The sequence below is a fragment of the Theropithecus gelada genome, chromosome X (genome assembly GCF_003255815.1).
Source record: "Theropithecus gelada isolate Dixy chromosome X, Tgel_1.0, whole genome shotgun sequence".
Classification (NCBI taxonomy): domain Eukaryota; kingdom Metazoa; phylum Chordata; class Mammalia; order Primates; family Cercopithecidae; genus Theropithecus; species Theropithecus gelada.
The window spans coordinates 40,684,357-40,707,405 of NC_037689.1; the positions used below are offsets into that span (position 1 = coordinate 40,684,357).

Below are 23,049 nucleotides of genomic sequence, written 5' to 3' on the forward strand. Positions count from 1 at the left end.
TTTTTTTTTTTTTTTTTTAGTAGGGATGGAGTTTCGCCATGTCAGCCAGGCTGGTCTCAAACTCCTGACCACAAGTAATCCACCCACCTCAGCCTCTCAAAGTGCTGGGATTACAGGCGTGAGCCACCGTGCCCAGCCTACCTAAGGCTTCTGAAACCACGTTTGGAGAAAAAGTATTCATTAGATCGAAAAAGGGGATAAAGAATACCAACAGGCCAAGCAGTGAGTCACTTATTTCTAGATAAGCAGTGCAAAGGGCCCCCCCCCCTGCCACTGGGTTACCTTGTTAGGCGGGACAGCGTAGAGTTCCGGCACCAGGCGGATCCCATTCTTGCCTCTGATGAGTATTCCCTCCAGGGCCTCTCGGTACTCTTGGACCTGGAAAACAGCCCCATCATCCATGGCAGGAAGGAGGTCTGGTCATGAATGCTGTAACAGCAGTGCAACATAGAAAAAAAGCTCTCATGGCAACAGATTAGAGTTCAGATACAGGGCAAATAAATGCACAAATACCCTCAGCTCCAGGAGTGCAGGAGGCCCACTTACAGTGTTAGGAGGAGCTAAACACGATCGGCTGTTCCTCTCAGGAGTGTGTCTAAGCTCAGCCCTGCCTGTCACGCTTCCAGAAAGAGAGACAGAGCACCCATCATGCAGTAGCTGTTTCTTCCCCAAAATTCCTCTAGTAGTCATATCTACACCGTGTGTCAGATGTCCTTCATGTTCTGTCTTTAATCTATCATGTAATTATTTCATTCTTAACCCCTCATATATTTAAATTTTGTCTCAGCAACTGGATTATAAACTTCTTGTGGGGGAAGCTGTATCTTAAGCAGTGTATCCCATTTCCATCTCTTGGTAAGTTTTCTACTTAAGAGGCATTCATGACTATTCAGCCATAAGAAAAGAATAACATTCTGTCATTTGCAGTAACATGGATGGAATTGGAGGTCATTGTGTTAAGTGAAATAGGCCAGGCACAGAAAGATGCTGCATGTTCTCACTCATGTGTGGGCACTAAAAAAGTTGACCCCATATTAAAAATGTCATTGGGCAACAAGTGTGAGAGACAGCAAAGGTGTAGTAGGGCAGTAGATTTCACGAGGCTTAATCAACAAGATGCTGAACACAGTCATTTTCCTCTCCTGAGTTTTCTTCCCCCATCATTGTTAAGCCTATTCACAATTGAAATTCTAAGTCAATTCTTTTGAGATCTTTCAATTCTGGGATAAAATGACAGAAAACCTAAGATAATCACTGAAGCCTGAGAGAAAGCATCAACAGTGGGGAAATATTAACATTTCCAGCTGACTGCTGGTTCTGAAGCCCCCCAGCATTCCTGAGGAGAGCTTTCAAGAGCTAAAATGGATCTCTGATTGCGTATCCCCACTCCCACCAAACGTGATCAGAACCAGCTGAAAAAATGGCAAAGCATCTGTGATGTCAGTCATCCATGTAAGCTTCACAAGGCCAGGTCAGTTCTGTTCAACGAAGTATGCTCAGGGCTCAGCACAAAGCATGGTACCAAGTAGAAGCTAAACAGGCAGGTCTTGAACAAATGAGTGTTGCATCAGCAAATGTTTACTAGGCACAGGGACTATACCCGTGAACTGGAGAGAGAGATGGCCTCTACCAGGGTCCTTTGACAGGTAAGTGGGAGATACAACATAGTGTGACCCATGCTGTTATAGTTGTGGGGCGCAGGGGCACCTGCCCCAGCTTTTAGGGTCAGAGAAAGCTTTCTGAAACAAGACACACATTGAACCAAGGGAAGGGGGAGGGGCAATTGGGGAAGAAAAGAATGTCCTAGGCCTTTGAGAAGAGAGGAGGGCACATGGCCTGTTTGAAGGACTGAAAGGACTTCAGTGTGCTTGGATCACAGAACTCAAGAAAGCAGCACTAAGAAATGAGGCTAAAGGGGTGAAAGCAGGGATCAGATCATATGGAACCCCACAAAACACACGAAGTGGTTTGCAAGCAAGCTTTCAAGCAAGGAAGTAGCATAACCTAATTTGCCTTTTAATAAGATCACTCTGGCATGGGTGAGAAGAATGGAAACAGCAGGGAGCCAGGCCAGAGGTTGAGATTCAAGTTAGGAGGCTGTTACATGAAGTAAGATGTTATCCAAGAGCACCCCAAACTAGGGTTAAAGACAGCAAACCACTGGCTGATCTGGAAAGAACAACAGCAACAGCAAAACCTGTCTGTGATGGACTGTTCTTGCTAGACCCCGGTGAACCATGCCTCCTAGTACTCATGCCCTTGTCTAGTCCCCTCCCGCTTGAATATGGGATGGCCTTACCAACAGAATGTGATGAAAGTGACATTTTGTCAGTTCCGGGCCTAACACTTAAGGAAGCTTGGCAGCTTCTGCTTTTGTGTTCTGGGGGGGAAAACAACCAACATGTAAAACTAATGGCCCAGAGACTACAATATTGTGAGAAGCCCAAGCTAGCCATGTGGAGGAGAACCAAGGCCTCAGCCAACAGCACAGCTGAGCTCCCAGCATCAGCTGCTAGCCAGCATCAATTGTCCATGTGAGTGAGGCCATCTTGGAAATAGATTCTCCACTTCCATGGAACCATCCCAGCTGACAGCAGGTAAAGCAGACACAACCTGTCCCTGCTGGGTTCTGCCCAAATTGCAGAATCATGAGCAAATAAATAAAATAGCTGTTGCTTTAATTCACTCAGTTTTGGGAAAGTTTGCTGAGTGGGAACAGATAACTGAAACAGTGACCTAAATTCTTACACAACCCTATGTTCTAATCATAATCAGTATACCAGTGAAATGAAAATAATTATCAACATAACATCCAGCATTTTCTCACCTGAACAGCATCACCACTGAAGACTCCATCTATTATAAAATATGTCCAAAACACAGGCCACTCACATTCAATGTTTTCAAAGAGCTTGAGTTCAGCGGGATCATAATGCAGTCGATTAGGGTCCTAGAATCAAATAAGTCAAACTTTTAAAAGGTGATGTCAGAGTACATACATAATACCATCGTGCCTCACTGGGTTTCCCATGCTTGTCTGATTTTTACAGCTTTGAGGTTGGCATGAGTAGGATTTTACTATAATGAGATGCTGTTTTTGGCAGTTTGCCATGGTAACATTTCAGAAACATACACAAGACTCCTTGGTAGTTTATTATATTAAAGCTTCCTATATCTCTAACAAAGAAATAGCAATATGTCTACCACCAAGTTTGGCAGATGATCTGATTTATATCATTATATTAGTCACTGTGGCAAAGAAACCCAAGGAGGAGGCCACAGTTGGTCTTTAAGAAAAATGTGTGAGCCACAGAACCAGTTGTCCTTGTCTACAAGCTGGTTTTATTTATTTTTAAAATTTTAAAGAAATTTTAATTTTTTTGAGACAAGGTCTCACTCTGTCACCCAGGCTGTAGTACAATGGTGTGATCTCTGCTCATTGAAGCCTTGACCTCCTGGGCTCAAGTGATCCTACCACCTCAGCCTCCTGAGGTGCTGGGACCACAGGTACATGCCATCACGCCTGTCTCACTAATTTTGTTTATTTTATTTTTTTGTAGAGACAAGGTCTCACTATGTTGCCCAGAATGGTCTCGAACTCCTGGGCTCAAGCAATCCTCCCTCCTCAGCCTCCCCAAGTGTTGCGATTACAGGCCACTGTACCTGGCCTATAAGCTGGTTTTAAATGACCAGCTCACCGTCCCTACTGAAGATACTATTCTATTGCCTGGCTCCAGGCTTGCTGACTCCAAAATTAATACTTCCCTTTCCAATATTCCAACATATAATTATAATCAATAGAGGGAGAACACAGTGGCAATTTAGAGATGAAACAGTTGAGGAAGGATAAGAAACAATATTTAAATACAACCTCTCTTGGAGTTTTATAACCATCTCGAAGAAAGCGACAGCATCCATAACGCCCCTAATAAGAGAAAGTGCATTCGATGAGCTCAGAGGAATTTTTTTGCCGTTTTAATTCAAGTCAGCCCTGCACCCTCTTTCCCATGAATCTTTTAGTAGTGAATTTTATACTAACTGTTCTTTGCTGCCAGTACAGTTATTAATATATTTAAGTAATAAGCAAAATCAATTCAGGTTTGATCGGTACTTGGAAGGGAACGCCAAAACATTCCATTGGAGTATCAGGGCTGCAAGAGTGATTACCAAGAGTTCAGTGAACAACCATGCCTTCCTTCTGATTTACTGTATTACACAGAGACCTAAAAGGACCCTATTTAGAAAAGCCATCAAGGCAGATACTTGGATTGGTTTGCTCCTACCTGCAAGATTGGAAAGCTAAAAGGACATTCCCCAGGATCCTGGAAGTTAGGCTTTGGCTGCAGAGGAGGCTCTAAGGTCAGATGCACCTCCACAAAGGTTAGCAGAAACGGAGGGGGGTGGCTTCCTATGCTTAGGACTGTCGCTGCTGGTTTTGGGCTGCAGGCTCCAGGGTTCTGTCCCAGCTTCCTGGATGCTAAGAAAGGAGGGCAGGCGTAGCAGTCTCTTAATCTGAACCCCCTAATCCATAAATCGCAGCTTTGGGAGTCCATTCTCCAGTTCTGTAAGTATGTGGAAGCTGCTACAGCAGATGTGGCTCTCGCAAGGGTACTGGAAGCAACTAGGTCCCTAGCCCTAGCGACCAGCACTGCACTGTCCTGGGAGTCATCCCAAGAGGCTCAGCCTAGAACCCGCTCTTCTTGTAAACACTTCATTCCCTGCATTCATTCCCTTCCTACTTCAACTACGTAAAGGGGTTCCCTTTTTCCCACTGAACCCTGACTGAGACAGCTGCTTTCTTTTGGGAATATGATTGGAGACATAGGGACTCCAAAGGACAAAAGCATTTTTCATGGAACCTAAATAGGACAATCAACCTGCAGATTTCAGCTTAGGGAAACTTACATTGTTTGATAATTTTACCGACAGTTTCAACTGGCTGGAGTATTTAATATTCTCAGTTTAGTGTATCATGGTTACTGCATTTCACCTCAAAACAGGGATTTTTTTAACCTGAAGGTAACTTTGGGATTGGCAAGTCCACTGAAATTGTGTGTAAAGTTTGAGGATATTGGGACATATGCATTTTTTTTTTTCTGGCAGTGACTCTATACACTGTCTGTGACTTCTAAAGGGTTAAGCAGCTCTGCCTTAGAAGTATGGTACTGGTACAAACTGGGGTTCAAAGGTGCCTGCTTGAGTGCCAGTTCTACTACTCAAGGAGAGAACTAAGCCACTAAATCAGTCGGAGACTTTGTTTTCTTGCCTGTAGACTCAGCTTTGAACACTTTATGCATCTGCTTAGCTAAATCAAGCAATTAACCTCATGGGGAACTGAGGCATGGGTGAGCTGCTCCATGTGCATCACACAGGACAGAAGGGCACCAGCATGGCTAATGCTTACCTGGAGCTTAGAAATAATTTCATTTTTGGTCACATTTACGAGGTTTACATCTTCCACTGCAAAGGCCGGGAAGGAAATAATGGAAAGAAGTCCAGCATCAATTTCTTTAGATGTCGATGCTCTTGGCAGCATGGAGAACAGAATAGACTGAATGAAAAACAAAGAGGTGGTTTAATCTGGAGATGCACTAATAGGCGCAGTATCTAGGGACCATGTGCTCAGCCCCAAGGGAACATTCAAATACGGTTGCCAATTTTGAGTAAAGCTTTGTCCTACCAACATGGCCCCTGCTGGCCAACCCTGTATACCCAGCCAATGATTCCTATTCCTCAGGCGAGAAGTCAGGGCTTGGGGAGAGCATGGTACCGTCTGGAGCCCGTGCTGCAAACTGCTTGTCTCCCTTCCTTCCGTGCAGTGATGACTTTGCCAGACCTTTAGGACATGTAGGGGAGGAACTATAGAGCCACCTGTGTCAGTAGGCTAAGGTGTCTTGGCTATGAAGACAGAGACCAGAAAAGAACACATACACGTGGCCAGCTTGGAGAAATGTCTGGCTTCTGTGGAATGTGACCAGTTGGACTGGGTGACCCAGAAACCACTTAAAGGAGGAGTCAAATCCAGAAGATCTCATGAACACTCAGACAAAATGGTAAACCACAGAAGTAGTTTAGTCCTAGAATCTTTCTAGGGTTACTTAGAGGCACTATAATATGGCCTCAATTATAAGTAAGTGGCTGGATTAGGTGCCGGAAACTTGGAAAGGAGTTGAAATTATCAGGAAAAGTTTGGGAAAGGAAGGTGTTAACACTGAGATCTAACATGTACAGACATGGGGCTAGACCCCTGCAAACATAAGCTCATTGAATCTTTCACATGAAGAAGTATTGGGGAAACCCCACCCCCGATATTTATCGTGGCTTCTTTTCTATTTCCTAGGCGTCTTGGCTGGTTTGAGAAATAAAGGGAAAGAGTACAAGAGACAGAAATTTTAAAGCTGGGTGTCCGCAGGAGACATCACACGTTGGCAGGTTCCGTGATGCTCCCTAGCCGTAAAACCAGCAAGTTTTTATTAGTGATTTTCAAAAGGGGAGGGAGTGCACGAATAGGGTGTGGGTCACAGAGATCACATGCTTCACAAGGTAAAAGAATATCACAAAGCAAGTGGAGGCAGGGCGAGATCACAGGACCACAGGATGGGGCGAAATTAAAATTGCTAATGAGTTTCGGGTAGGCATTATCATTGATAACATCTTATCAGGAAACAGGGTTTGAGAGCAGACAACCTGTCTGACCACAATTTATTAGGCGGGAATTTCCTCATCCTAATAAGCCTGGGAGCGCTACAGGAGACAGGGGCTTATTTCATCCCTTTGGTTTCCACCATAAAAGATGGACACCTCCAAGGGGGCCGTTCATAGACCTACCCTCAGGGTGCATTCTCTTTCTCAGGGATGTTCCTTGCTGAGAAAAAGAATTCAGCGATATTTCTCCTATTTGCATTTGAAAGAAGAGAAATATGGCTCTGTTCCATCCGGCTCACCGGCGGCCAGTTCAAGGTTACCTCCCTTGTTCCCTGAACATCACTGTTATCCTGTTCTTTTTCAAGATGCCCAGATTTCGTATTGTTCAAATATACATGCTCTCCAAACAATTTGTGCAGTTAACGCAATCATCACAGGGTCTTGAGGCGACATATATCCCCTCCTCAGCTCACAAAGAAGATGACAGGATTAAGAGATTAAAGACAAGACAGGCATAGGAAATCACAAGGGTATTGGTTGGGAAAGTGATAAGTGTCCATGAAATCTTCACAATTTATGTTTAGAGATTGCAGTAAAGATAGGCGTAAGAAATTATAAAAGTAGGCCGGGCGCGGTGGCTCAAGCCTGTAATCCCAGCACTTTGGGAGGCCGAGACGGGCGGATCACGAGGTCAGGAGATCGAGACCATCCTGGCTAACACGGTGAAACCCCGTCTCTACTAAAAATAAAAAAAATTAGCCGGGCGTGCCGGCGGGCACCTGTAGTCCCAGCTACTCCGGAGGCTGAGGCAGGAGAATGGCGTGAACCCGGGAGGCGGAGCTTGCAGTGAGCTGAGATCCGGCCACTGCACTCCAGCCTGGGTGACAGAGCGAGACTCCGTCTCAAAAAAAAAAAAAAAAAAAAAGAAATTATAAAAGTATTAATTTTGGGAACTAATAAATGTCCATGAAATCTTCACAATTTATGTTCTTCTGCCGCGGCTTCAGCCAGTCCCTCTGTTCGGGGTCCCTGACTTCCCGCAACAAAGAAGGACTTAGGGTACCATGTCCAATTCACACCTGAGGACCTTGAGACTTCGAGCAGCTAGTAAGTGACAGAACTAGGAATCTAACTCAGGCCCAGCTGGCTGCAAAGCTCATGCATTTCCACTGGATTACACATCTATTAAGATGCACACCACGTCCAGGCACAGTGGCTCATGCCTGCAACCCCAGAGCTTTGGGAGGCTGAGGTGGAAAGATCACTTGAGGCCAGGAGTTGGAGAACAGCCTGGGCAACAGAGCGAGACCCTGTCCTTACAAAAAAATTAGAAAAAAAATTAGCTGGATGTGGGTGACACATGCCTGTAGTCCCAGCTACTTGGGAAGCTAAGGCAGGAGGACTGCTTGAGCCCAGTAGTTTGAGGTTATAGGGAGCTATGATTGCACCACTGCACTCCAGCCTAGGCGATAGAGTAAGACCTCCTCTTAAAAAAAAAAAAAAAAAAAGATAGATTATACCCCAAGAAATACCAGGACTACCTAAAGGGGAAAAATTGAGTGAGCTGGAAGATAGGGTCAAGATGGGTGGAACCCTTCAGCTTCAGAATAAAGGTTTCTTTTCTATAGCCAACTGAGCCCAGGGCCCTGTTCTGTAACTCACTCTTCCCTAGGGTTTCTCTGCCTGGAAACACAAACTTCTACCAAAAGCTCTCCATTCACAAGTCTTTATGTATCTGACCCTCTTTAGCCCCAGCAGCATACTTGGCACACAGTGGGCTCCGACTAAATAAGAGTGTGCTGAGGGCCTAGCAATTGATGACTTGCACTCTGCTCAATAGAATCCCCCAATCTGTATTAGATCACTCCTTTCTCTGACCTGTATTTCAGAGGTTGTACTAATTTCCCATCTCATTTCTTCTCCACTTCCTATTGCACTCATCCCCACCCCCCCGCCCCCAAGTGAACTAGCTCATCATTCAATTTGGGGGCACTGTGAAATAAACCTGAAAGAAAACCACCTATGTGCTCAAAACACATAAAACATTTGCCTCTTGCAAAACAAGGCTGCTTGGATTGCTGATTCCATCTCTACAGCATCATGGTGTCTTACACTTTTCTGGTTTATAAAGTGCTTAGACAGACTAAGTTGACTGATTCTTACAACTACCTTGTGAGGCCAGAGGAGAGGGTCCCAGGATGCCCATTTTATGGGTGAGAAAACTGAAGCTCAAAGAAGCAAAGTATCACCAAGCCAGCAAGGTGGGGAATCTGCACTGCATCCCAGGCCTTCCATGCCCGGACTCTCCTTCCCTGCTCTCTGAAATGCAAGAGGCTATTACCTGGCAGTGCTCAACCTCATCCGGCAGAACATGAATCACTGACTTGCGTCCTCCATGGGCTCCAAAAAGGTCCAGTTCATCAATTGCCTCAAGAGCTGCCTACAAACACAGGTATGAGTTACTTTTTCTTTCTAATAAACATACACTCCAGTATCTCGCACTCCTTTTTCATTAAGCAATCTAGTATACATGTTTTCCCAAAGGTAACAAAACACATTTTTAAAATCCAGCTAAACTCCTGTAGTCACGTTCTAGTCTTTTTTTTTTTTTTTTTTTTTTTTTTTTTTTTTTAGAGACAGGGTCTTCACATTTTGCCAGGGCTGGTCTTAAACTCCTGGACTCAGGTGATCCTCCCATCTCAGCCTCCCAAAGTGCTGGGATCACAGGCGTGAGCCACTGTGCCTGGCCCTATTCTTATTTTCAGTGGATCAGAGCTCTCCTGTACATTGCTGCTCATTATGGAAACAAGAAAGAGAAAACAGAAAAACATTTTCCAAAGTGAAGTTAGTGTTCTACCAAAAAATGAATTAACAAGTTCATAACGTTGTGTGTGTGTGTGCACTAAATTCATGGTCGTCTTTTCTCTCACATGTTTTAACAGTTAACTTCAAACATCTGGCACTTCAGAAAGTTAATTCTTTTAGTAATAAGTACATTTTCTGTTTACTTCAACAGAGCATAATTTTTGTTGCTTTAAAAATTATAGCCCTGGAGGCTCTACTCTGTCCAAAAAATACACTTCATTCTGGAGGAGGGAGGGAGGCACACTATATGTCTATGGCAAGAGAAGCAAACTGTGGCCCACAGATTGAATCTGCCCCACAGGTGTGTTTTGTTTGGCTTGAAGAGTATTTTATTTTATTTTATTTTATTTTATTTATTTATTTTTTTTTTGAGACGGAGTCTTGCTCTGTCGCCCAGGCTGGAGTGCAGTGGCCAGATCTCAGCTCACTGCAAGCTCCGCCTCCCGGGTTCCCGCTATTCTCCTGCCTCAGCCTCCCGAGTAGCTGGGACCACAGGCGCCGCCACCTCGCCCGGCTAATTTTTTGTGTTTTTAGTAGAGACGGGGTTTCGCCGTGTTAGCCAGGATGGTCTCGATCTCCTGACCTTGTGATCCGCCCGTCTCGGCCTCCCAAAGTGCTGGGATTACAGGCTTGAGCCACCGCGCCCGGCCTAAGAGTATTTTAAATGAGTTTGAATTGGAGTACCTTCAGGGAAAGTTTCCTAATGTCCCCAATACCTCCTCTGACCCCCATCTTGCTGTCTGGCTAGTTTCACTTCGTATTGTTATTTGACTGACCTTGCAGACTTTTGAACTTGTGAGTCCAACCTACAAAGTGGTGATATTCTCCAGTCCTCTCTGAGACCCAGAAAAGAAGACCGGACATCACACATGCAGCTTCTTAAACAACAGCAAGAGCTTAGACCTGTGGGTGATGGCAGCAGCTAACCAGGACGGATCACTCTTACTTTCTGCCACGGGCAGATTTCAGCATTGGAAACCTACCTTCTTTACCTAGAATTTCAGGTGGCTGGGGTACCTGTGCCACTTGAATTTCACATACTTGCTGTTGACTTTTGAAAAATATGCTAATCAGATTAAATCCAAATTCCTGATGAAGGGAACCAAATCAAAGCAGTAAAAACGTGCAGAAGGAAGAACAAACAGGACGACCGTCACCTTGGCCATTCCTACGGAGCTTGCATTCAATTCCGGGATGCCCTGATTAGTCTTATCTCCACGCTCCCACATTCCATAATCCTGGGGGAGAAAAAGGTGGGAATCAGAGGGGAGAAAGAGGTATATGAGAAGTGCTATGGGAAAAATGCTTCATGTTCCTTTTGAAACATAAGTGGATCTTCTCGGAGGCTTTGTAGACTCATACTGTGTTCTTCCTCGATTTCAGTTCATGAGACCTCTGTGCAGAATTTTAGAAGAAAATACTCAAGTGGGACAAAAGTGCATGCCACAACACTCTCAAATTTCTTATTTCTAGAAGGTATTCATTTGTAAGAAACTCTGGATGTATGGAGAACAAAATATTTTATCTTCTTAAGATCGAATAAAATGCTGCCTCTATTTAGTCGATGCCTTTGAACTTATGTTGTAAGATGGAATACAGAAACTTTAGCACATGGGTCATAACTAGTCGAAGCCAGCAAAAGCAATTAAAATAATTTAGTACCTATTTTTAGCATTACCTCTTGGGGAAAAAATGCTCAGCAAGTAACTGGAGCCAAAGTCACAACTGAGACACAGAACACTGAACCTACGTGGTATTTACAAACCAATTACTAGGGATTGACTCAGAATGCTGGCACCCAGAGAACTTGATACATGTGTACCTAACGTATAATTCATATTCTCATTAAAAAATCCACATATGGGATGCTATTTTATTTTTTTATTTTTATTTTTTGAGACGGAGTCTCGCTCTGTCGCCCAGGTTGGACTGCAGTGGCCGGATCTCAGCTCACTGCAAGCTCCGCCTCCTGGGTTTACGCCATTCTCCTGCCTCAGCCTCCCGAGTAGCTGGGACTACAGGTGCCCGTCACCTCGTTCGGCTAGTTTTTTGTATTTTTTAGTAGAGACGGGGTTTCACCGTGTTAGCCAGGATGGTCTCGATCTCCTGACCTCGTGATCCGCCCGTCTTGGCCTCCCAAAGTGCTGGGATTACAGGCTTGAGCCACCACGCCCGGCTATGGGATGCTATTTTAAACAATGCTGTGTGTACTACTGAAAGCTGACCACCCAACTTACACAGGACTGATGCCAACATTTCAGTCTTTATTTTTTTATCTCCAAAAAGGAATATTTTCTTTTTTCTTTTCTTTTTTTTTTTTTTTGAGACGGAGTCTGGCTCTGTTGCTCAGGCTGGAGTGCAGTGGCGTGGTCTCAGCTCGCTGCAACCTCCACCTCCCAGGTTCAAGCAATTCTCCTGCCTCAGCCTCCCGAGTAGCTGGGATTACAGGCGCACACCACCACACCTGGCTACTTTTTGTATTTTTAGTAGAGACGGAGTTTTGCCATACTGGTCAGGCTGGTCTCAAACTCCTGACCTCAGGTGATCCACCTGTCCCGGCCTCCAAAAGTGCTGGGATTACAGGTGTGAGCCACCATGCCTGGCCAGAGCATTTTCAAAATGTGGAGACTGAGACTCAGGCATCCTAGAGCAACTTCCCCGCTGAGCATGCCTGGTGACTGAGCCTGGGCTTCTTTCCTTGAGCACTCCTCTCATCTGCGCCTTCCTGTGGCCCAACCCACCTTTCCTCCAACCCTGGCACTGGGTGATTTATCCTCAAAAACTGCTCTGATTGCTGCTTTCCCTTGCTTCAGGGTCTAAAATGACAAATGGTGTATTTCCTAGTGGATCACATTCACCTCTCTCTCTCTGGATGTCCACATGCCCCATGATCTGGCCTCCTCAGACACACCCACAAGCTGAGAGTGGAACACAAGATCCACTTACGTTCTACTCTTTTCCAATGTCAGCTTTCCCCCTAAGTCTACTCCTTTACTCTGTACCCTTTTCCTCAAGCACCCCCTAGCCCACCCAGCCGCACTCAGAGCCTGTTCCTGCCTCTGGGACTGCACAAGCTATTCCTGTACCCAAACTCCCTATCTCCTCCCTTCTGCTGATCTAGACTCTGCTCAGCTTCCAAGGTCCAACTCAATGCCCACCCTTTCCACAAAGACTTCTCAAGTTTCTTCAGACCAAGGTTTGTCAACTTCAGCACTACTCCATTTCGAGCCAGGTAATCTAAGCCGTGGGGGGCGGGCCTGTGCATTGTAGGATGCCTAGCAGCAGTCCTAGTCTTGGCTCACTAGATGCCAGGAACACCTACTGACCAGGAGCGACAACCAAAAATGTCTCCAGATGTCACCAAATGTCTCCTGGGAGGGCAAGATTGCCTCTCGTTGGGAATCACTGCTTTAGACCTGAGGTCAGCGAACTCCATCTAGTGTTTGGACCAAATGGAGTTTCCCGCTTATTTTTGCAAAGTCTGTCTGGGACACAGCCATGCTCATTTGTTTACATGTGGTCTATGGCTGCTTTCATGCTACAAAGGCAGAGCCAAGTAGCTGTGACAGAGACCCTAGGGCCTGTAGAGCCAAACATATTTACTCTCTGGCCCTTTACAGAAAACCTTTGCTGACCTTCTTTTAGACCATAGTGGCTTTTTTAAAAGCCAACCTTTACCTTTTCCCTCCTTCCCTGATAGCTTTACACACTGGGGTTGTTGTGTAAAGGTGCCTCAGGCTTTGCCTTCCAAACCAGACAGAAGCTCGGAGGAAAGGGGGTTTATATACATTTATACTCAGCAAATCTGGCCCAGGTTGGGGCTCTGCCTGGCTTGAGCCCCTCTACCTGTGGCCCGGTTTGGGGTGATGCTCGTGGCACTCCAGCTCCCACCAAGGTGCTAATGCTGCTACCTCTTTAGCCCCAACTCAAGCCAGCACATAGGCATCCTGCAGGACATTTTAGGATCTTATTTCAAACAAGCATAATGGGAACTACCATTTAATCCAGTAATTCCACTCCTGGGTAGCTACCCAGAGGAAAAGAAGTCGTTATATGAAAAAAAACACTTGCACATGCATGTTTATAACAGCAAAAACATGGAACCAACCAAAGGCCCGTCAGTCAACAAGTATTTAAAGAAGCTGTGGTATATATATGATGGAATACTACTCAGCCATAAAAAGGAATAAATTAATGGCATTCGCAACGACCTGGATGAGACTGGAGACTATTACTCTAAGTGAAGTAACTCAGGAACGGAAAACCAAATATCGTATGTTCTTACTCCTAAGTGGTAGCTAAGCTATGAGGATGCAAAGGCATAAGAATGACACAATGGACTTTGGGGACTCAGAGGGAAAGGGTGGGAAGGGGGAGAGGAATGAAAGACTACAAATAGGGTGCACTGTATACTGCCTGGGTGATGGGTGCACCAAAATCTCACAAATCATCACTAAAGGACTTTAATGTAACCAAACACCACTTGTTCTCTAATAACCTATGGAAATAAAAATAAAATAAAATAAAATAAAACAAGCATAATGGGCCGGGAGCGGTAGCTCATGCCTATAATCCCAGTACTTTGGGAGGCCGAGGCTGGAGGATCACCTAAGGTCAGGAGTTCGAGACCAGCCCAGCCAACATGGCGAAACCCCATTTCTACTAAAAATACAAAAATTAGCCAGGCGTGGTGGCAGGCACCTGTAATCCCAGCTAATCAGGAGGCTGAGACAGGAGAATCACTTGAACCTGGGAGGCGGAGGTTGCAGTGAGCTTAGATCATGCCATTGCACACCAGACAGGGTGATGGAGCGAGAATCCAAATAAATAAAATAAAATAAAATAAAATAAAATAAAATAAAATAAAATAAAANAATCCAAATAAATAAAATAAAATAAAATAAAATAAAATAAAATAAAATAAAATAAAAAAACAAGCATAATGGATTCAGACAGAGCACAGAGTGCATTCCAAAAACATGAAACCCCCAACTCTATCCCAGGACAAAACTACGCACTTTGTGTGTGGAGATGACACAATCTCATAGCTCTAGTCTCACTAACTTTTTGGTGAGCCCCAAACAGCCTGGCCCTCAAAACACTGTATGATTTTTATTCTTTTTGATGACTGGCACATCGGAAAAGACTGCCAGGGTTGATACTTACAGCGACTTTATATGCAGCTTCTATGTAAAAGACAAGATTCTGTATGAAGGCCACCTCATCGAGGGTGAAAATGATACGTAAGCCTAGCAAAGAAAAACAATGAGGTTATGAAGCCATGTTGCAGAGAGCTGCCAGTCACAAATTACAAATATCACACTAGGAAATAAACCCTTTTACCCTCATTTTCATTTTTCTTCCAAAGGCATCAAAAATGAAGTCTGAAGTAAGGCATAACAGTGAGTGTCTAATCTCAGAAAAGAGGGAAGGAAGGAGGGAAGGGAGGAAAATAAGGAGAAGGAATGGCTCCATTTTGCTGTGTGTGCCTATGAGTAGAAAGGGTTGAGAGAGATTTGGAACCTCTGGTACAGGTTGGATTGGTGCTGAGAAGGTTCCAACAAAGCAAGGATTTTAGTCCAGAAGAACCACAGACACCGTCCCTATCTTTGAGTGAGCCAGAGAAGGGTGAATACTTTTCCCAGTGGGAGACAGGGAGTCCCCAACTCCAGGAGCTGGCCTTCCACCCTGCGGAAAAATACAGTCAGTTATAACAAACACAGGTATTTTTAAAGTATGAATTCTGGAAGTTGCTATGGATATGATAGGAAATGGACTCTTACATCAATGACGGAAGCTTAGCTAGTAAGTCAGATTAGAAGTTGAATCAGAACTAAGTTTAACTAGAAACTGAAAACAATTTGGCAATATATGAGTTGCCTTTGAGTGATATCTAACTCTCAGAAGGAAGTAAATGAAGATGGGGTCAAAGCTGGTATTGCAACATTAGTTATAGAAGCAAAATAAAAGAAGGAAGGAATAGTTTAAGTATGGTATATCCATTGATAAACTCACTAAAATAATGTTTATGAAGAGCTTGTTATATCATGGGAGAAATGCTTGTTATAACGCTGTGTAATAAAAAGACTATGTTTATGTATACAATGTGACCTTAAACATGTAAAAAAAAAATGCACAGGAAAAAAAGACTTGGAGGAGACAGCCAAATGAAAGTTGGCAGTGGAATTTTTTTCTTTGTATTCTGTTATATTTTCCAAAATATCTACAGTGAGCTCATATTAACTTTCATAGCCAAAACGTAACTTTATAAATGTGTGATTTATTCACACAGCCAAAACAATACTGCTGACTGATTTCTGGGATTTTGAGGGTTTCACACTTGTGGTCTGCAATGAATGGGAGGCCTCAGACACATCAGTTGACTGGACTGGTAGGTGATACGAACTCCAAGATACAGCTGCTAAGTGCCCTAACGTGGGGGAGCATCTGTGGCACATGCCATCGTGGGAGACAGACCTCCTGGTATAAGACCCTAGTGGGAGAGAGAGAAGCCTGGCGTTCAGGCTGTCACAGAGGCCAGCGGCTCCAGCTTCAACGGGAACGAGGCACACCGCCGGCAAACTGTGAGCCTACTCAGCCTGCTGAGTAGCGGGCTGCTCAACCTGCTCTGGGCACGCTGCTGAGTGGCGGAAATGGTGTTGTTCAAATATAATTTGGAAAAATGAGGGTGTGTCTAGAAGAGGGTGACCAGGGTAGTGAGTGGGAGAGCTGAAAGGACAGGGCTGCTGATCCTGGAGGAGACAAGTCTAAGAGCAGGGGTGAGATGGTCTGCAGATAGCTAAGTGTCAAAGTTAGACCGGACCTAGGTGGCTCCAGGAACTAGGAGAGTGACGGTAAGGGGGCTGTGTGCTCAACAGAGGGAAACTAAGAGAGCCAGCTCAACAGCCTTTGCCCTGCTGCTGCCCAGGTGGAGGGTGACTGTCCTCTCCGCAGGTTACAGACAGGGTCTCTGCACTCCCTGCCCTATCGCAGAAACAAATGCATGGAATATGGGGAAGCATGCTTGTCTTTTGTGTAAACTGCTAATTTATAATACTGATTGCTATGGTTTGAATGTGTCCCCTCCAAAACTGAGGTGTGGCCAATGTGATGGTATTAAGAGGTGGGGCCGTAAGAGGCGATTAGGCCCTGTGGACTCCTCCCATCCTGCATGGGATGAAGGCTCTTACGAAACACGCTTCGTGGAGCCTCTGGCTCTCCTGCCCTTCTGGCCTCCCCGACGAGAGGGCACAGCGGTCCTCCTCTTTGGAGGATGGAGCCCTTACTGGACAACTGAGCCTGGTAGTGCCTTGGTCATGAACTTCCCAGCCTCCAGAACTGTGAGAAAATGCATTTTGGTTCGGTATAAATGGCCTTGTCTGAGAAATTTTATTAAAGCAGTGAAGCAGCACATGGCCTGACACACTGGCCGCTGCCTGCCCTTCTCCCACCCCTTTTCCGGATTGTCACTCCTTATACAACGGGCTCCAGCGATCCCGGCTCACCTGAGGCGGTCATCTGGGCCAGGAACAGGAGGAAGAGAGAGGTGGCATCCACCTGGAGGTGGCCCCACTGGTCATCGTCCACCACCGTGCTGCAGGTGGCGGTGTTGTACTTGGCGTGCAGGCTGTCCTTGGTGCTCTGAGTGTGTTTGAACTTCTCCACTTTGGCCACCTGAGGGAGAAGGCAAGCCCGCTCTGCATAGTTATAGGGGTTCATGGCTGGCAGAGATCACCGCCATGGCCAGCCACCTGGATCTAGAGCTCTTATCTGCTACTTCTGGGAGCCAGAGGGACGGAAGGCAGCTGCTAGGTGGCACGGCACAGAGGGACTGTGCTGGGGATTCTTCTCGCCCACTCGCCTGAAATGTCCCAGCCTGGGGGGAATCTCATCTGCAGGAGTGACAGGTCATGCCAAAGGGTGTCCTCGTCTACATATCCCCAGCTGTGACACATGGCAGATACTCAAGGAGAGACGGACGGAGGGAAGAAGGGAGAGAAGGAGAGGAGGAAAGGAACCTGTTTAAATTTCAATTTCTTGTTTCTTAATGTTGAAAGGAAAAGAGCAACTATGTCTTCGCTTGCGCTGACTGAGGGTGGGGACTGCTTCGTCTTCATCTTTGAATTTGTGCAGATCCTAGTATAATGTTCTGTATGCAGTACATGCTCAATGAATTGTTTTATTTACCCCTCACTGAAAATACCACTCAACAATAATATCAAGTTTTAAAAACTCAAGCATTTCATCTCAATGAAAATATACCCTTTCGTAAACATGATGGAGTAAACAATAATATAAGGCTTTCTAGAAGCCGCTTTTAAAAAAATGTTTTCTTCCCCCTCCAAAAAAAGCATGTTTCTCCTTTTATCCATGTAACTCTTCAAAAGAGATTCTCAGAAACTGTCCTTTGAGACGGTGGTTCAATAGTAAAGTTACTGAAAATAATTTTAAAAAGAGAAGGTAGCTGGGCATGGTAGCTCCTCATGCCTGTAATCCTAACACTTTCGGAGGCCAAGGCGGGAGGATCACTGGCGTCCAGGTGTTCAAGACCAGCCTGGGCAACATAGTGAGATGCTGTATCTTAAAAAAAAAAAAAAAAAAAAAAAAAAAAATTAGCTAGGTGTGGTAGTACACACCCAAGGTGGGAGAACCACTTGAACCCAGGAGTTTGAGGTTGCAGTGAGCCATGATTGCACCACTGCACTCAGCCTGGGTGACAGTGTAAGACTCTGTCTCAAAAAAAAAAAAAAAAAAAAAAAAGAGAGAGAGAGAGAAAGTAAGCAAAATATTTTCAATTTCTCTTCCTCTTGAGAAGTACAAAACATCTTAAGCATGTTAACTGTCACAATTACAATGACATGGAATGCCCACTTGGCAAACACATGTGTTGGTTCTGCCTACCTGTCTCATCATGCACTGCAGAAGACCTCGCATCAGCTTCACCACGTTCTGTGGAGATAAAGCAGAATCAGCAACACGGCCCAGGGTCCTTGCTGCAGGAAAATCACCTCCTGATCACTGTGGCTGGCAAGCCAGTGCTGTCCAGCAACTGCCCTGGAAAGGCCAGTCCCGAGCCTACGTGAGTGTTCTGATGGTTCATGTCCTCTCTGCTCCATCATAAAGAAAGAAATATCTCAACAAAGTGACTTATCTCAAATAAAGGGGTTGGATCAGATGATATCCGCCAGCTCTGAAATTCAGTTACTCCTCGCTGACATCTTAGCAACACAATTCCTGTAAGTGTAGTACTCTGGAGTTTTATGTCATATTTCTTGGTAATTTATTTTTGTTACACTAAGTCCACCATGCCTGCCCAAAAGTAATGTTCGCCAGCATGGCCATTTGTGAAACCATCACTGAATTATTGAGTAAAGCTCTAACAAAATGCAACTGACAGCCAAGGTTTCTGAATAATATGATTTATTGTAACCAATTACTACTCTTATTATCCTCATTATAAATAACAACAATAATGCTACATTAATACGTGAGACACCATGTCGCAGACGATCCACTGACCGTGAGGCCATTGAAGAATGTCTGAATCAAAGATAAATCCCAAGGGCTCTCATGCCAAGAGAATGATTTTTATATTTCAATGCTACCACTCAAAACACTTGGAAAATACTTCCTGTGTTCAGGGACAGATTATTTTGCTACAAACTCAGTGATGGCAAATCTTTGGTAGGTATCTTGGTTCTAGATTTGGGAAAACAATAAAAGGACTTCATTGTCCTGTATGGTGAATAACAGAGGCCCCCAAATTGGATAACACCAATTTGGTTCAAAATTAAAGGGTGACCATAAACTACTAAGATTGCTTTCCTAGAATGGCTCAAATTAGAAAGGCATTTTTAAGGGAAGTTTCAAAAATATTTTAAGCAGTAGCAATAATGTTTGGATAAATATCCTTCCAGAGTGACTACTCTGAAGAGTACATGCTTTGGAATGTGAAGCTGTGGTGAGGTGACTTTTAAAAAACTTATCAGTTTATGATGATGTCTTGTGCATAAATATGTACAAAATGGATAAAGTACGTGTGAAAGAAATGTAACTAATTATACAAATTTACACTTTGGGGTTAGAAATGTGGATGCAACCACGTGCGGTGGCTCATGCCTGCAATTCCAGCACTTTGGGAGGCTAAGGCGGGTGGATCACTTGATGCCAGGAGTTTGAAACCAGCCTGGCCAACATGGTAAAACCCTTTCTCTACTAAAAATACAAAATAAGCTGGGCGTGGTGGCAGTCGCCTGTAATCCCAGCTATTCGAGCGGCTGAAGCAGGAGAATCGCTTGAAACTGGGAGGCGGAAGTTGCGGTGAGCTGAGATCGCACCACTGCACTCCAGCCTGGGTGACAGAGTGAGACTCCATCTCAAAAAAAAAAAAAAAAAAAAAAAAAAGAAATGTGGTTGCTTTCATCTTCTATTTGGTATGATTTTGGATGTTGTCATTGTCTTACGGGGGAATCTCCAATCTCAAACAGAAAGACCAATGTGAGGTTGAGACTATCTAAGTGCTTCCCCAAAATATTCTATAGCAGAAATAGAGGAGAGGCCTGCACCGAAACAGTTCTGCACGCATAGCTACTTCTCTGTGGGTTTTTCAGTTCAAGGAGAAGGTGGCTGAGTAGCCGAGATACAGCCATCAGTCACTATTACCTGCTCCAGCTCGTAGGCCTTGGCCTTGTCCTCATCGCGGTCTGCATTCTTGCGGTAGGCCATGCCCAGGCCCCACACAGCCAGGATACTGTAGATGTTATCCCGCACCCAGGCATCCTTCTGCTCATGGCTGGCTGACAGTAGCCCCGTGACGGGATTCTATTAGAGAAGAGATACAAAATGGCTCAGTGCCACCCTTCATGCAGTCCCTAGGTAACAGATGCTTGCCCTAATAGGGCAGATGAGGACTGGGACCTGGAAAAGGAAGACCAAAGTTCCAGTCCTTGCTCTGCCACTAACAGTGTGACCTTGGGTGAGACATCACATCCCTTCTCAGCACCCTAGTTTCCTCACTTGTATAACGAGGATACACGACTAGAAAATCTCTCAGGAACATTCTAGCTCTTATGTTCTTGCTTTCAGACGAGACCACACTGTTGTAAGTGGTAAAACAGAAGAAACAGCAAACAGGAAAAGACGGCAAGGCTTTCACAAAGCTGCATATTGCAGACTATAGGTCTTCTTCAGCCTTCATGTGTCCACACCAATAGGTAAAGCATTGAACCTGTAAGCAAGAAACCTGGAGGCGGGGCCCCAATCCACTTTCTAGCTCTGTGTGACCAGGGAAACCACGTTCCCTCTCTGGGTAATCCAGATACTTCATGTGCCTAAACAGAAAGTGTCAAGCAAGAGGACATCTAGGAGTCCTATTTAGCTATGATATCATGGGTATTTAAAAGGGCAACTGAGTCACTAAAAAGCCAGACCTTGCCACAAAAAATTATACACAAATGTTCATAGCAGCATTATTCATAAAAGCCAAAAAGTGGAAATAAGCCAAATACTCATCAACTGATAAATGGATAAACGAAATGTGGTCTATACAAACAATGAAACATTATTTGGTGGAAAAAGAAGTATCGATGCATGCTACGACAGGGATGGACCTTGAAGACATCACCCTAAGTGAAAGAAGCCAGATGCCAAAGGCTACATATTGTGTGATGCCATTTGTATGAAAAGTCTAGAAAAGACAAAGCTATAGAGACATAAAGTAGTTTAGTGGTTGACTGGGCTGGGAGTAGAGGTAGAATCTGGAAGTCAGTGGCTGCTAGTTTGTTTGGTTTTTTTTTTTTGGTGATGAAAATGCTCAAAAATTGATTGTGGTGATGAATGCACAAATCTGTGAATATACTAAAAACCATCCAGTTGTACAGCTTAAATAGGTGAATTGTATGGTAAGTAAATAAAGCTATTAATTTTTAAAAAGCCAGTCCTAATAAACTCTGCCTAGAAATCAGATTAGAGTCACATAATGATAAAGTCTCTGTTGACATTTCCTGAAAATTTGTACATATCTAATAAAATGTATCATAACAATCAGAATCTTGTAAACTTAAAAAATTACATTACTCAAAAGGGTAGCATATTATTTACAAGATAGTTCATGAAAAAACTCCACTGGGTACATTCATAGTGATACTGCCAATATGAGGTAAAAAACACTGGCATGGTTTCACACGTTCCCACCTAAGGAATTAAATATTTGACTTTCTCCTCTAACAAATCTACGCCCTCTATCAAAAACTCTAAAACATCTAAAACTCAACTGATATTACCCACAGGAGCAATAGCATTCAATGTATTGACATGGTTCTATGGCCAACAACTATGAATCACTGACGTTAAAGTCAACCAGAATTGACATCTAGGAATGACTGAAAGTACAAATCTTATTCCAATAGTGGACTACTGGTATTCTTTTAGAAAATCACTATTCACCAATAATGTACAACATAAGCATTTTGGCTGGGTGCGGTGGCTCACACCTGTAATCCCAGCACTTTGGGAGGCTGAGGCCTGTGGATTACTTGAGGACAAGAGTTCTAGACCAGCCTGGCCAACATGGTGAAACTCTGTCTCTACTAAAAATACAAAAATTAGCCGGGTGTGGTGGTGCGCGCCTGTAGTCCCAGCTACTCAGGAGGCTGAGACAGGAGAATCACTTGAATCCAGGATGCAGAGGCTGCAGTGAGTCGAGATTGTGCCATTGCACTCCAGCCTAGGTGACAAAAGTGAGACTCCATCTCGAAAACAACAACATAAGCATCTTTATCTGTTCTGAGGCCTGTTGGGTAAGCCGGAGACAGGGAAACTTCAGGAGACCCAGAGTAAGAACTCAACCCATTCCTCGTGTGCCCACCAACCATGAGTCTACTAAAACAAACAACCTTGTGGTAACACAGCAGTGATCACTTACACATAGTGCCAAGTGTGGTTTGGATTATGAAATATCCCTGTCCTGTTAACTGAAAGTCATCTCTCTTACTCTTTAGACACCGCTTAACTGTTGGAGTAGATTAGTTCATCCTCACCCAAAGCTATATTGTCTGTCCCCCTCATTCAACTACAGAGAAGCAGTCTGAGTGTTTCAGGAGATCCCCATATTCAGAACCATACACATACATGCCATGTAAAATTAGGGTGTTACTGCACTTAGCAATAGGAATATTTACTTTTTGACTTGCTTCTCTTGTTAAGTCTATAAAAACCAATGCATTGTGTTGGAAGAAGACGGGGGTGGTTCCATTTTGACGTGATTCATAACACCTGAAATGACCACAGATTGGCAGATACTCTGCCACTTCTGCTCTGCTGTCCCTTCTTTGAGATGGAGTCTCACTCTTGTCACCCATGCTGGAGTGCAATGGTGGAATCTCGGCTCAGTGCAACCTCTGCCTCCCGGGTTCAAGTGATTTTCCTGCCCCAGCCTCCCGAGTAGCTGGGATTACAGGTGCCTGCCAGCACGCCTGGCTAAATTTTTGTATTTTTAGTAGAGACGGAGTTTCACCATGTTAGTCAGGCTGGTCTCGAGTT

The 23,049-nt window shown here is 44.4% G+C and overlaps 1 protein-coding gene across 1 annotated transcript in view; it reads right to left on the reverse strand.

The window, feature by feature from the left end:
* The window catches only part of PHKA2 (phosphorylase kinase regulatory subunit alpha 2), a 92,000-nt gene that overhangs the window by 42,163 nt on the left and 26,788 nt on the right, over nucleotides 1-23,049 (reverse strand). The window contains exons 2-11 of the mRNA XM_025372242.1: nucleotides 20,173-20,331; nucleotides 18,412-18,459; nucleotides 17,016-17,184; nucleotides 14,677-14,759; nucleotides 10,668-10,748; nucleotides 8,987-9,085; nucleotides 5,405-5,551; nucleotides 3,872-3,925; nucleotides 2,828-2,950; nucleotides 283-378 (exon numbers count right to left, since the gene is read on the reverse strand). Of these exons, the coding sequence (XP_025228027.1) occupies nucleotides 283-378; nucleotides 2,828-2,950; nucleotides 3,872-3,925; nucleotides 5,405-5,551; nucleotides 8,987-9,085; nucleotides 10,668-10,748; nucleotides 14,677-14,759; nucleotides 17,016-17,184; nucleotides 18,412-18,459; nucleotides 20,173-20,331 (1,059 nt within the window). The remainder of the gene's footprint in view (nucleotides 1-282; nucleotides 379-2,827; nucleotides 2,951-3,871; nucleotides 3,926-5,404; nucleotides 5,552-8,986; nucleotides 9,086-10,667; nucleotides 10,749-14,676; nucleotides 14,760-17,015; nucleotides 17,185-18,411; nucleotides 18,460-20,172; nucleotides 20,332-23,049) is intronic.